Genomic DNA, 13,645 nt, shown 5'->3' on the forward strand with positions numbered 1-13,645 from the left:
AGCTACCAGACCACCAGAAATAGCCACCTGTACCACAAGACCAGCCACATCAAAGGACTGTTTCAAGAGAGACTAGCCAATGATCCTGCAGATCTCGTAAAGCTGTACCACCGTCCACTGGCACAGTATTCTTCTTAGTGACTGTGGACACTGCAGCATCCACCACCGGAGGCCAGAGTGATTCCTTATCAAGATACAGGATTGATACAGCCACGCCATGGAATGAGCCACCTTGAATGGAGTGTCCAGCAAATTTCTTTGCGCTTGAATAACGTCGATACCCCTGTGCATGCATAGGAAATGGCTGGGAGAACTTCCTAATACCCTTCAGCAAATGGATCCTCCATGCACAAAGCCTCCTTAGCATCCTCCTCAAACTGCAACACAGAAGAAACCTGGCTATCAGCTCCTGCAGCTCATCCCTATGAAAGACGCGGACCAAAGAGAAATCCTCCTCAGGAGGCAACTCTGCCATTCAAGAGTCCCCTTCAACCTGCTCTCCAATCGCATCCAGACCCTCATTTGACCACCTGGGGACCTCTTCATCCACAAAATAAGTCTCCTCCAATACATCTTCCTCTTCACAGACCCTTCTAGGATGCTTAGGAGAAGAAAGTGACCATCCATGCAGTTCCCCTAGGGCTGAAGAAGCTGACACCCTGGCCTCGCACATGCAAAAGACCTTGTACACAGCAAGAACAAATTCTGGAGAACCATCAAATCCAGGTACGAGAGCTGTTTGCCACCATCTTGTCCGCTCAGTTAAGGTGCGATTTCTGCCAAAACCATGTTGTCGACGTCAAACCCCCCCCTCCCCGGACCGCAGAAGAGTCTCCACGGACCCCCTGCTGATTAGCTTGAATTCGGGACACTGACACCCCCAAAAAACTCCCCTGGGGCACACATTTACAGCTGTTGTCCTCAAGGATTCCCTGGCGCAAACAAACCACACACTTCTTCTACCTCTCAGAGCTCATCGTGGCCCAGTAAAACCACACAGCTTCCTGGCCCCAAATACCAACACACCACTGTTGCTCACAGGAGCCTCCCCCTCACCAAGGAAGCACAACCCGCAACCAGCACAATACGAGGGGAAAGCAAAAACTAAACAGAGCTTTGGGAACTTGAAATTACCACTCTGATGTTTTTACTTTGGTTCTCTCTTTTTTTTTTTTTTTTTTTTTTGCAAGCTCTAGCAGCACACCCCACTGCTCTCAAAACTGGCTGACTGGTCAGCATGTCTCAGCTGTGCTTCTCTGCTTTGGTGCAAAGACCTCCAAAAGGGATGTGGGGGAAGGACCCGGCCACCCGGATGTAGTGCCCCCGAGGATTACAAGAGAACCCCATAGACCTTAGCCCTAGTCCAGTTGACAGATGGCACTGGCAGCACCGAGAGGGAACTAACACCCCCTTCTTTTTTTTCCCCAAAAGAATCAAGAGATTCTCAAACTTCAGAACAGAACCAGACAGGTTAAACACAACCACCATCTGCTGGAGACTGAGAACTACTGACTCTCAGGGGACTGCACAGCAGTTATAGGTGTTCTGAAGAATTGGTGGTTTTCAGTCTCCATCTGCTGGTTGGAGTGCATAACCTAATGTGCCGCTCTGGAGGGATGCTATGGAATTGTGCTTTCTGTTCTTGTTCCCAGGATTACATTTCAGACTACAAGGCCCCACTCCCTGTGAAGGAAAAGTGGAGGTGTACCAAAATATCAGTAGGGAACCTAGTTTTCCATCTACCTTCACTTTTGATGGTTGCGATATTCCCATTCTGAGACAAATATTTAGGGGGGACCTTAGATACTGCCCTCCATATGAAAGCACATCTTAGACAAACTTGCCAAAACATATTGAAATACTCAAGAAACTTGCATGAGTTTTACACTCCAGTAATTTTCACAGTGTAGTTCAAGCTTTTATTTTTCCATTATTTGATTATTGCAATGCCCTGGTTAGGTTTACCAAAGAAGTATTTTCATGTGCTTCAAAGTAGCTCAAGATGGTGTGGCTTGGTTATTTCAGGGGGATCCTGTTATGATTATATTACACCGATATGGGATGCAGTTGAATTGGATTCCTATCACTTGACAGATTTGCTTTAAGATTGCGCTACTTTATGTTCAAAAATAATTCAGGATGAATCCCCAGTATGCCTTTCCACTGCCCTCAAGATTTACATCCCCATGCCTTCATTGAGATCCCAAAGAGCCTTCTTGAAATTCCCTCTTTCAGGCAGGTAAGGCTAAAGGAATATTGAGAAACAATATTTATGGTGACTGCCCCAAAGTTACAGAACTACTCTACCACAACTGCTAAAATCAGATCAATCAATACTTCCCTTTCAGGAAGCAGCTACGGGCCTCTGGATGATTTTGGTCTCTAATTATAGCATAGATTACACTTTTGTTGTTTTGATATGTTACGTGTTGTATATTTGTTAAATAATAAAAATATTTCACCAATCTTCAAAAAATTCCACTGGCTTCCAGTTACGGGTAAATTAGGTCTTACCTGCTAATTTGCATTCCTTTAGTCCCTCCGGTCCAGCCCAGAATGTGACTGATGGGTTGTGTACGCCTTCCAGCAGGTGGAGACTGAGAAAAACACTGTGACCCTAGGGTGCCAATAAGAGCCCTTGCCAACTAGAGAAAGATCCAGTAATAAAGTACCAAAGCAAAAGTAAAGCCATAGAAGAAACACAACCTGTGCATCCAAAAAAAACCTCAGCAGCCACCGACACATTGCCAACAAAGGATGAGTGCCTCCACACACATCATGGTCCTTCAAACAGGCCATTTTAGTAAAGCAGAAAAACATTCCTTTTATTTATATATGTATTTTATTTTTTTAATTTTTTTTTTATAAAAGAAATCAACTAGCAACACAGCTCCAATAAAGTACTCCTAACTTCTGAAAACACAGATACCTGAAGGGAGGGATATAGGCAGGTCCGGAGGGACTAAGGAAAGCAAATTAGCAGTTAAGGCCTAATTTACCCTTCCTTAGCGTCCCTCCGGCCTGGCCCAGAATGTGACTGATGGGAAGTAAAGCAGTGAAATTATGGGAGGGACCCTAGCAGCCCCGCCGACAAAATGCACGGTCCGAAAGCAACCTGTCGACGACTGAGGACATCTAAACGGTAGTGTTTAGAAAAAGAATGCAAAGCCGACCAAGTCGCTGCCCTACAAATGTCTTCTGGAGGCACCAGACAACGCTCTGCCCAAGAAGCTGCCTGACCCCTTGTAGAGTGCCCCTTAATATGCTCTGGAACAGGTTTCCCAGAAAGCAGATAAGCTGAGGCAATCATTTATTTAAGCCATCGAGAAATACTGGGCTTAGAGGCCATGAACCCTTTGCGTGCACCTCCAATCAGAACAAACGATCCGATTGCCGAATGTCATCAGTAGAGAACATAGTGTTTCAACACCTGTTTGACATCCAAACACTTCAAATGCCGCTGCTCCTCTACCACGAGCTGAGAAACTGCCACGACCAGACCCCCCTCGGACGATCCTCCAGCAACCTAGGAACCTTAGCCTCACCCAGGCTATGCACCAGCTTACCTAATTCCTCTACAAACAGAAAGGAGCCCTTAAAGGGAAATTTACTAAGCTTAGACTTAGAGGCCGCATCCGCCGACCAACCATGCAGCCAAAGCGTACGACGAGCCGCAACAGAAAAAGCCATAGACTTAGAAGAAGCCCGAAGCAAATCATAAACAGCATCTGTCAAAAAAGCTGAACCCATTTCCAGCTTAGCTACTTCATTATCAATAACCGAAAGATCATCTGAAGAACGGTCCCAACACCCTCTCAGACCAGTGGAAACAAGCTCTTGCTACCAAGGACCCACAAATTGCAGCCTGCACTGCCAGAGCCGAAACAAAGGAATTCTTTAACAAAGATTCAATACGCCGATCCTGGGGATCTCACAGAGCAGTACCACCATCTACCGGGACAGTGTTTCGCTTGGTAACCGCAGAAACCACCGCATCCACTACAAAGGGACGTAAAAGATCTTTATCTGAGTCAGGAACCAGATAAAACCTAACCATTGACCTACCAGCCAAAAAGCTGAATCAGGAATCTCCCACTGAGCCTGAATAATATCCCTAATATCTTGATGCATAGGAAAAGACTTACCTGCTATGCGAATACCCTTGACCAGCAAATCCACCTTTCTGGGCTCCAACACCTGAAGATCCTGATCATCAAAACGCAAAGTAGAAGAAACCTGAGAAATAAACTCCTGAAGGTCATCTTTATGAAAAATCCTTACCACTGACGGATCCTCTCCCATGGGAAGAGATTCCTCACCTTCTGCTGTCTGCTCAAGCTCCTTAGCAAACTGCTCATCAGGAAAAAATGCCTCCTCTTCTAAGGAGGGTACGTCCTCCTGGTCATGAGCACAAAACAAATCCTGCTCAGCTTCCTCAGAAAGCCTACACCGTTTTTTAGCCACAGAGGCCCCCTCCACAGACCGTCTCCCCGGAGGGTCCACAGGCGCAGCTTTATGCAGAAGAAAAGCCTGGTACATCTGTACCACGAATTCAGAAGGAAAACCTCCTTCCCCTGCTGACAAAACTGGATTTTGCAAAGCAGGTACCCCAGCAGCAAGAGAGGCCTGAGGAGCAACAGACGGCATGGTATCCAAAATGGCGGTGTTTCGCGCAGGAGAGCGGGAGATGCCAGCAAGACGACGGAATCGGACCCCCACCCTCCCCCACGACACCGACAGACTACCGACTCCTGCACCATGGTCCTCCACAGCGGTGCAGTACCGACAAACACCAGGCGCACCAAGACCCCGCTGCTGACATACTGAACAGCGGAGGAGTTTTTCCGACATCGCGAAGAAAAAACAGCTGATCGCTCCGAAAACGAAAGACGCGAACCGCTAAGGAGCTACCCTGCTCATTAATAAAACACTGACCAAAAACGGCTCTGCCTGAGACAGCAGACTGGGTGGAACAAATCCTTTTTTTTCCCTTCTTCAAGTAGCTGCCTCTCCCCACCTCTAAAGCTCCCCCCTTGAGGAGCTTGAGGTAAACTTTATATTACTGTCAAAGATCAAGAATGCTAGCAGCCAGCTAGCCAGCACTTACAGCAATCAGGGAGGATATGGGGGGACTCAGCCTTCCGAGTGTAACACCCCCGAGGCACTAAGAGACACCCCCCCCAGGCCTCTGCCTCAAAGAGCAGGTTTTTTTTTTGTTGTTGTTTTTTTAAATGCACAGGGAAAACAACCATAGAACTTTAACCCAAAATAGAAAAAGTAGTACAGAATAGACAAAGACTGAGGGGCTCACCACCTTCCACCTGCTGGAGACTGAGATTACTGGATCTTTCTCTAGCTGGCAAGGGCTCTTTTTGGCTCCCTAGAGTCACAGTTTTTTTCTCAGTCTCCACCTGCTGGAAGGCGTTCACAATCCATCAGTCACATTCTGGGCCGGTCCAGAGGGACGCTAAGGAAATGGAGAATTAAATTTAAAACATTACTATTGACTTAAAATTTTGAATGCTCTGGGCCCCATGTCATTTGCTTCCATGTTGAGAATTTATGAACCTGCTCACACATTGCGATCCGCAGACAAGTCTCCCTCGGATGCTCAGGAAAATGACAAATAGTGTTTTTTTGATGGCTTTTTGATTTTTAGTTTTCCATCTATTGCTATGCTTTAGACCCAATGATTCAAATTTTATTGTATGTTATTGTCTGTGTTTGTTTCACATCTTTAATTGTGTATGTTTATTTGTAAGCTTCCAAGAATTGTGGTTTGTGTGGACCATAATTAGCTAGCCCCCCCCCCCCCCCCCTTCACCCAATGGAAAAATATCCAGGATACAGGGTAAAAGTAAAATACAACCAAATGTTTTTAATGCGCAAATAGTCTTTAGCAAATATGAAACGGTCACAGAGAGAGAGAGAGATAAGTAAATAGAAAAAAAATTCTTTTTTTACTACAGCATAACCACCACAAAGAGTTAATGGTCCTTTTCTGGGGGGGGGGGGGGGGGGAGGGAGATATCCTGGGGAAAGAGGTTAGACCTATTTCTGCTTCTGTTTGGTTTATTTTCAAATAAAGGGAGGGGGGCGTAAAGGGGGGATGGGAGGGAGTCAAAGGAATACCAGGTGGAAAAGGGAGAGAGATTTTGAGTTTGGCCATAAAATATTAACACACAATTATCTGAACCGGGGGGGGGAGGGGAATCTGTCCGGTTGTAACACCAGGAAAAAAAGGGAGGCTCCCTCCCAGCCTACCCCCTTGTTCTCTCTCTCTTGGTTCCCATCCCCCGTTTGCTCCTCCCCAAGCCCCTTTTTTCCTGGTGCTTTTCTACCAAAAGTCCCGGCGGTGGTAGCCGTCCGGGTCGCAGTATTTAGTGACCACCACTCGGTTGGCGAACTTGCGGCCCGTCAGTCCCTGCATGGCCTTCTGGCAGTCAAAAACAGAGGTGAACTCCACGAAGATCTACAAAGAGGGAGAAGAGCAGAGAAAATACACAATTATGAGTGCTTGGGGAGGAGAAGTTACACCTGTTCCACATACAACCAAGAGCCGAAGGGGGAGTGCAGGGTGTGAGGAGCAGCTATTATCCTGTTACAAAACACTGCTTATTTCAGGGGTCTACAGACCAGTCTTGGATAATTCAGGTGCACACTAGCCCACCAATCCCTCCACCCCACACTCTATCCTCAGCCAGCCACTTACAAAATTGCTTTTTTATATTAATGTCTCTTAAAACAGAGGCTGGGCCTGTGGCACAGCTGCTCACCTTGCCGCATCCAGGCACCTCAACGCCGTCTACAGGGCGGGGGATCTCAATGGACTTGACAATGCCATACTTGCTGCACTCCTCCCGCACATCCTCCACGATCTCCTCGTACTCCTCATCATCCAGCAGCTCTTCGGGCAGGACCATGTTCATCAGGCACAGCACCTCTGTGGGCAGCCCACCCATCTGCACCTGGGAACTCATAAGTCCTGGTACCTGCAGGGTGACCGGTGTCTGGTTTATCGTGCTCTAGAGAGCACAAGAGAAAGAAAGAAAAAGAAAAAAAAAAGGGGGGGGGGGATCAGAACGGTACCTTGCTGCAATCTAAACACCCTCTACCACCCCAAACACTATCTCACCCGCAGCATATGGATGAGGAGAGAACAATCCTCCTTAAACAGCAGTATATGATGCTGCACTAAAGATCCCCCCATGCCTGCCTAAAACCAAAAATACAACCTTCAAACAATACCGACAAGAAGAGGACATCCCCCCCCCCCCCCCCTAACTGGTCATGCTTTCATTGCGTTACTGAATTCTAGTTTACTAGCTGCCTCTAAAGGTGAACATTATTATAAATAAAATCTCAGACACTGGGACAGACTTGGGGTTTGCCCCACAAAATCAAATCCTCACAGAAAGTCCAAGATCACAAGGAAAATCCTTCTGCAAAATATAGCCCCGACCCAAGAAGGACTTGCTGGATTCCCCTACTGAGGAAGTTGACACTCAGGGTCCTTTTCACATCTTTCCCCATCTCCTGCAACCAGGCCCACACCAACTGATGACCAGCCAACCTCCTGCACCAGGGATTAGCCCTAGGAGGTTACTATCCTCCCTAGTAACCCATTCCACTTTCCCAGGACAGGCCTCCAAGTACTGGCTCTTCGTGCAATCCAGGGAGAGAGGCAGTGAGCTGGGAGCTTCCTCACCAACGTAGCGTTCTTGGCTCCGACGCTCGCTCGCTGGACGAGAAGCTTTTTGTCTCCCAGCTGCATTCCATTCAGTCCAGCGATGGCCTGTGAGAGAAAGGAGAGAGGTACAGGGGTTGATGGGGAGTAGGGGTGAGCCTCTCAGTTCTGCGTGTTCAGGAAGCACGGGAGAGCAGGAACCAATCAGCTCTGCCCTCGCATCCGGGTTAGGTGGAGGAGGAGACTCAGGATCAGTGAGGTGTGAATTCTCCAGACCCTGCGAGAGGATTTCGAGAAATGTTTAAAAAAATATATACACTTGCATTGTAGAACTAGTACAGAGGAGCGAGTCAGCAAGGCAAGGGCTGTAGTTTTATCTTGATCTGTCCCCTCCTCCCAAGTAAAGCAGGAACAGGAGGTGTTCTTACATACCACATCACACAGGATAACCTGGTATCTCCCGAGCTGTGAGAATTACAGCCCACTCAAATGAAGCATGTAATCTGTAACATGGAACCCCCCCACCCCTGGCTCTGTACTCACCGTTAAAAAAAAGCTAAATGGGCAAGATGATTCTGTCCCAATGTCACACTGGCTCAGAACAGAATACGCTCTGCATTACTTTAACCCCAAGCAGGGAGAAACAGTCAATCAATGAACTGAGGTGAAAGAAGCCAGGCTCTTGGTACTGCAAAGGCCCAAATTCCACATAGCCTCCCCTGGGTCTTTTAAGTGTTCACGTTTTATAAACGCTGGCATGGGCACTCCAACCAGATTCAAGACAAAAGCGGGACTAAGCTCGAGGGCTTACCCTACACCACCTGGACAGGAGCCCAAGAACAAAATCATACCAGAGATTAAGTCTGGTCCTAGGTCACATCCAGGTAAGTCCTCCAAAAGGCACACAAGAGGGCAACATCGTGACCTCTCACCTGATCTGTCACATTGATGTCCACATATTCACAGAAGGCATAACCCTTTGACAGTCCTGTGGCACTGTCCTTCACCAGGTTGAAGGCCTTCAAGGGGCCAAAGGAAGTCAGCAGCTCTTTAACCTGTAAAAGGCAACAAGAGAATATTGCAGAGTCAGGAAAAAGTTATCGAATCACATATAGGCAAAGTCATTTCTACTCCCATCCACTCCTCTACCCTGTTTTAAACCTCCTTCCTATCAAAACAACTAGCTCTTAACAGCTTGAGATCCTCAGCATGCTTTACGCCTTGCAGTCCCCGGATCTTAAAGCCCGAGGAGACAGATTTTGGAAAACTGCTCAGACTTCTTAAATTAGGGAAGTGCTGCTGTGCCAGTCACTATCAGAACAGCAGCATCTGGGCATCGTGTCAACTTATGTGAAGCACAACAGGACACAATTAGGGCAAAGGGGTATGCAAACACAGGAAAAGTGGACTTCTTAACACTGGTTTACTAGGATCTACACAGGAAAAAAAGGGAGCAGATAAGCAGTAGCACCTTCATTTCACTTTTTATCAAAAGACTTCCCTAAACCTTTACCCTATCATTAAAAATGGAATGATAAGGGTAGCAAAGCCTTAATCAATAACCTATACAATTACTGGTGATATGGTTACCTGGTCATCGTTGAGATAGTTGGGCAGACCACCAATGAAGAGCTTGTGTGCAGAATCAGGGACCACAGTCGATACGACACCTAGAACAAAGAAGGGGAAAGTGGAATGAGGGTTACACACAACTGAGCAGTGCAGAATGTGGTAACAAAAAAACAGAAATGAAAAATAGATATAGAACTTGGTCTTACCTCAATTTTATTTCTTCGAGTCTAACCAGGCCAGTCCAGAACTTGTGGGTTATGCTCATCAGCTAACAGATGATGACAAAAGTGCAGAGCTGTAAGTTCTGTCCTATATTAGCAACTGTGAAGCTCCAGTTCTCCAACAAGTTTTAGTTTCATCAAAGCAGCAAAGACTAACTCCCTTCCCCAAATAGTGAGAATCCTGAGCCACTCATAAACCCCACCAAATCCAGGATTCACCTCCTCCCACCCCTTCCCAACACCAGAAGTCTCAAACTCGAAAGGAGGACGATGGAAGAGGAGCCTTGCATCAGCTACAAGTCCAGGGTGGGAATGAATCTGGATCAGTCTGGTTGGACTCCAGGAAAAGACAATGATCAGGTAAAACACCAGATTTTTTCCTTTTTGTCCTACCACCAGACCAGTCCAGAATTTGTGAGATATATCAAAGAACTTCTCAAACTAAGGCAGTAGTATGTTCGGTGGGGCTGTCTTCATCCAACCCAAAGGCCACAGCTTCTCTAGTCTGAACATTTAACCTGTAATGCTTAGCAAAGGAATGCAAAGTTGTCCAGGTGGTGTCCCTAAAAAAATCTCCATTGGTGAAATCAAATGGGACTCTTATCCAAGATAAAAACACAGAAAATGAAAGTAAAGACCATATGGCCTGTCCGGTTTGTCTAGGCATACCATCTATGACTATTTTTCGTTCCTCTGTCTTTGAAATCCTATGTACTTGTCCCAAGCTTTTTGTCTCCATCACCTTCCACTGGGAGACCATTCTACATATTCACCAACCTGTCCGTGAAGTATTTCCTTAGGTTACTCACAAGTCTTCCAGAGCTTCCTTTCAATTCAAAGGCGTGTGTCCTGTGCATTTATGTCACAGAGGATATCTCCCTTCTCCCACCTTTCTTACAAAGGTATACATATTGAAAGCTTTAAATCTGTTTCTGTACACCTCATGACGAAGACCAGTGTCCATTTTAGTAGCCACCCTCTGGGTTGACTCCATATGTATCTTTTTGATAGTGTGGTCTCCAAAATTGTAATCTAAATGAGATCTCACTTCCTTTCTCCTGCTGGCCATTCCTCTGGTTGAGTGAGGCTGCAGACCCTTTGGTGATCCATGACCTTTGAGCATATATATACTGAGTCAAGTCACCTTTGTAGCTGCTTCACTTTTACTAGCACCTTTGAACAGATGATCTGATCTATAGAACAATCATTTGAAAATACTGCACGAGTGCCCTGCAGACACCTAGACACTTCAGACATTGAAAACTTCCCCTCCCAGTCTTCCTGATGAAAGGACCACCTGATTAATACAAAAGGTCAAAACTACTTTTGGGAGAAAGGAAGGGACTATTTAAATGGGCACTCCAGCTTCCATGAACCCTAAGAAGGGATCACTGCACAACAGGGCCCTTAATTCTGAAATCCTTCTGGACAAAAAAAATGGCTACCAGAAAGACCACCCTCAATGTAAGATCCTTCAAGGAAACTTACCACAAAGGTTCAGAAGGCAGAGCTGCCAGTGTTCAGAGCCCTAGCTAGAAAGACTCCACTCCAATCCATCAGCCCCATCCAACACATGCTTAGTCCACTTGAAACATGCCGGAACCCTATAGCTTCTGCAGACTGCTAACTGCAGAGCCAAGGCGGCCAAACTGAAGGACTGCTTCAAAGGGGCCTCCATTCTATGGTCTTGAGGATCCTTCAGGGAAGCATGCCCTTCCACTTGAATGGTGGCTTGTCACTGCCAGACACTCCCGCACCCACCCTAGGCACAAAAGGCTTCCCTTTCCTCAACTGGAATTAGAGAAAGCCTTATCATAGGTCAGGCAGCATTGAACACTGCATTTGGATGCAGTCAGCCAGCCGCTCTTCAGAGATCTGAAGTACCACCATCACCTGCACAATCAAATCTGAGAGCTCATCTTCCCCCAGAGGCAAATCACGTCCCCCCAGTTATCCTCTACATAATTCTAAATTCTCCAGCTAGCTCTTGGTTGTCCACAGACCCCTCTCCAAACGTGACTCCCAAGCAAGTGACATTTCAGAGCCTTCTGACCATCCATAGAGAACTCCTGTGCTGAAGCAGCCTGAATTCCAGCCTCTGCATTAATAGAACAAATTTGAGGAAATATCTTGGAATTCCTGAAGGTCATCGTTTCTTGCTGCTACACTCACCTACAACTTCCAAATGCACCATGGTAAACAGCAGAGACATCAACTCAGCATGGGATGAATCCAAGATGGCAGCAGTTCTCACCATCTCCGAGGCCAGACTCTGGTCCCGTCTATGGATGTCACCCGGGGAACTCCCAAAGCACTGTTTCTCACAAACATGGCACTCGCTCCAACAGTGGCCAAGGTCTCTTTCCCTGTGCTGCCATCACAACTTGCCTCATAGTAGCCACAGACAGCAGAGCGCTGGCACATTTGCTCAGATTTCTGCATTGGTGCAGCAGATCCACTGCTCCAAACCCAATGGCACACACACACGCCATCGCCCCCCCCCCCCCCCCCCCCACCCGCTTTGCCTGCTACAGCTTGTTCCAGCAGTGAACATTCAAGGTTCACCTCCCAGAACTGAGGAGGAAGTTGAACCACAAATAGACTTTCAACCAGCTTGCAGATTACCGAGGGGGGGGGGGGGGGGGAGGAGATAGGTTGGTGGGAAAGGCCTACAAGGGAGAAATTAGGTCTCACCTGATAATTTTTTTCCTTTACTCCGGACCGGTGGGTTATACACTTCTACCAGCAGGAGAATGAGAACAACTAATTTGAAGCAGCCTACAAACATCCTGTGAAGTTGTGCCTGACAGTATGTTCACACCAAAGAAAAAAAGCAAATTTCAAATCTTGGAACCAAACCTCTTTGACTAGGGAACATGATGCCAACGGACATTGAATAAATGTAATAAGGAACCATTTAAAACAAATGGCGAAAATCATTTACAGAGGAGAAGAGATTAAAGAACTTCCACCTCTCTCTTTGTAGCCTCCAAAGAGCACAAACAAATGATCTGAACAACTAAATTCTTCCATCTTCTTGAAGCAGCCATGCACTGCTCTCCTAACATCTAACTTATTATATTTCCATTCCACATCACTCTCTCCAGCTGCCCTAGGCATGGAAAGACAACTGGCCTCAGCACCACCTTTTTTTTATTTTAGAAATGAGGAAAGGCTCCTGGCACAACATCACCTGCAACTCTGAGACCCTCCAGGCCAAATAGCTACCAGAAAGACCACCTTCAATTTGACATCTTTCACGACTCTTCCACAAACAGTTTGAAATTCAGCTACCTCTGTGGCCTCAAAAACCTTACCTCCCTTAAGAATGCATCTGAAAGGGAGACCAGGGTTCTGCTTTTAACCAAGCTTCAAACATGCCAAATCCACAATCTAAACCTTCAGGAAAGCCAAGGCCAGGCTCTTACCAATCCATCTGCTACCGAAAACCGCATCTGACATTCCTCATACACTCTCGATAATCTGATGAACACAAAGGTGGTGAATTTCTTCCTGGAGCACATCATCATACCAATCACTCTCCTAGAATATCCGTTTTTGTAACTGAGCCCTATAAAAAGCCATGGCGTGAGACAATATGGAGACAGGTCCAGCATGCAAATTGGTCCCTGGTCCAGCCCCTAGGCCACCTCGACCAATACAGAGCCACCAAAGCTATTCCCGGAGCATCCATAATCTTATCTAATCTCAGTATTTGAAATTCGCTTAATCCCAGTAAAGGTCCAAAGTGGCTCATGTAATAGATCATATAAAAAACAAACATGTGATGGTAATAAAAATCTAACTGACTCAAATAATTATAATTGACAACTATCAGATATTTCTGAAATAAGTTTTTAAGTCCTAAGAAAGGAAATATAAGATCTGTTTTATAACTATTGGTAGATGATTCCAGATTTGTATGACTCACAATAAAGCAAAAGATGTTTTCAACATTTTATTGACTCGAACCCCCTTTAATGAAGGAAAGTCGAGCACTTGAAGTTTCAAATAAACTTTTTTCTGTCCACCATTCAGTGAAATTGTATAACTGGTCAAGTAAGTTGGGGCTGAGCAATGCAGTATTGCAGTATCTTAAAAATAATTAAAGACGAACTCTATTTGAGCATAAACGGAGCCAGTGAAGCTGCTTTAACAGAGGTGT

The 13,645-nt window shown here is 46.2% G+C and overlaps 1 protein-coding gene across 2 annotated transcripts in view; it reads right to left on the bottom strand.

Moving 5' to 3' along the window:
* Positions 1-5,852: 5,852 nt before the first annotated feature.
* U2AF2 (U2 small nuclear RNA auxiliary factor 2) overlaps positions 5,853-13,645 on the bottom strand; it is a 72,199-nt gene continuing 64,406 nt past the window's right edge. For both annotated transcript variants that reach the window (XM_030197722.1, XM_030197723.1), the window contains exons 7-11: positions 9,278-9,357; positions 8,620-8,742; positions 7,709-7,795; positions 6,777-7,025; positions 5,853-6,472 (exon numbers count right to left, since the gene is read on the bottom strand). In XM_030197722.1, coding sequence (XP_030053582.1) covers positions 6,338-6,472; positions 6,777-7,025; positions 7,709-7,795; positions 8,620-8,742; positions 9,278-9,357 — 674 coding nt within the window. In that variant the 3' untranslated portion in view covers positions 5,853-6,337. The remainder of the gene's footprint in view (positions 6,473-6,776; positions 7,026-7,708; positions 7,796-8,619; positions 8,743-9,277; positions 9,358-13,645) is intronic.

Source organism: Microcaecilia unicolor, chromosome 3 (assembly GCF_901765095.1).
Source record: "Microcaecilia unicolor chromosome 3, aMicUni1.1, whole genome shotgun sequence".
Lineage (NCBI taxonomy): Eukaryota > Metazoa > Chordata > Amphibia > Gymnophiona > Siphonopidae > Microcaecilia > Microcaecilia unicolor.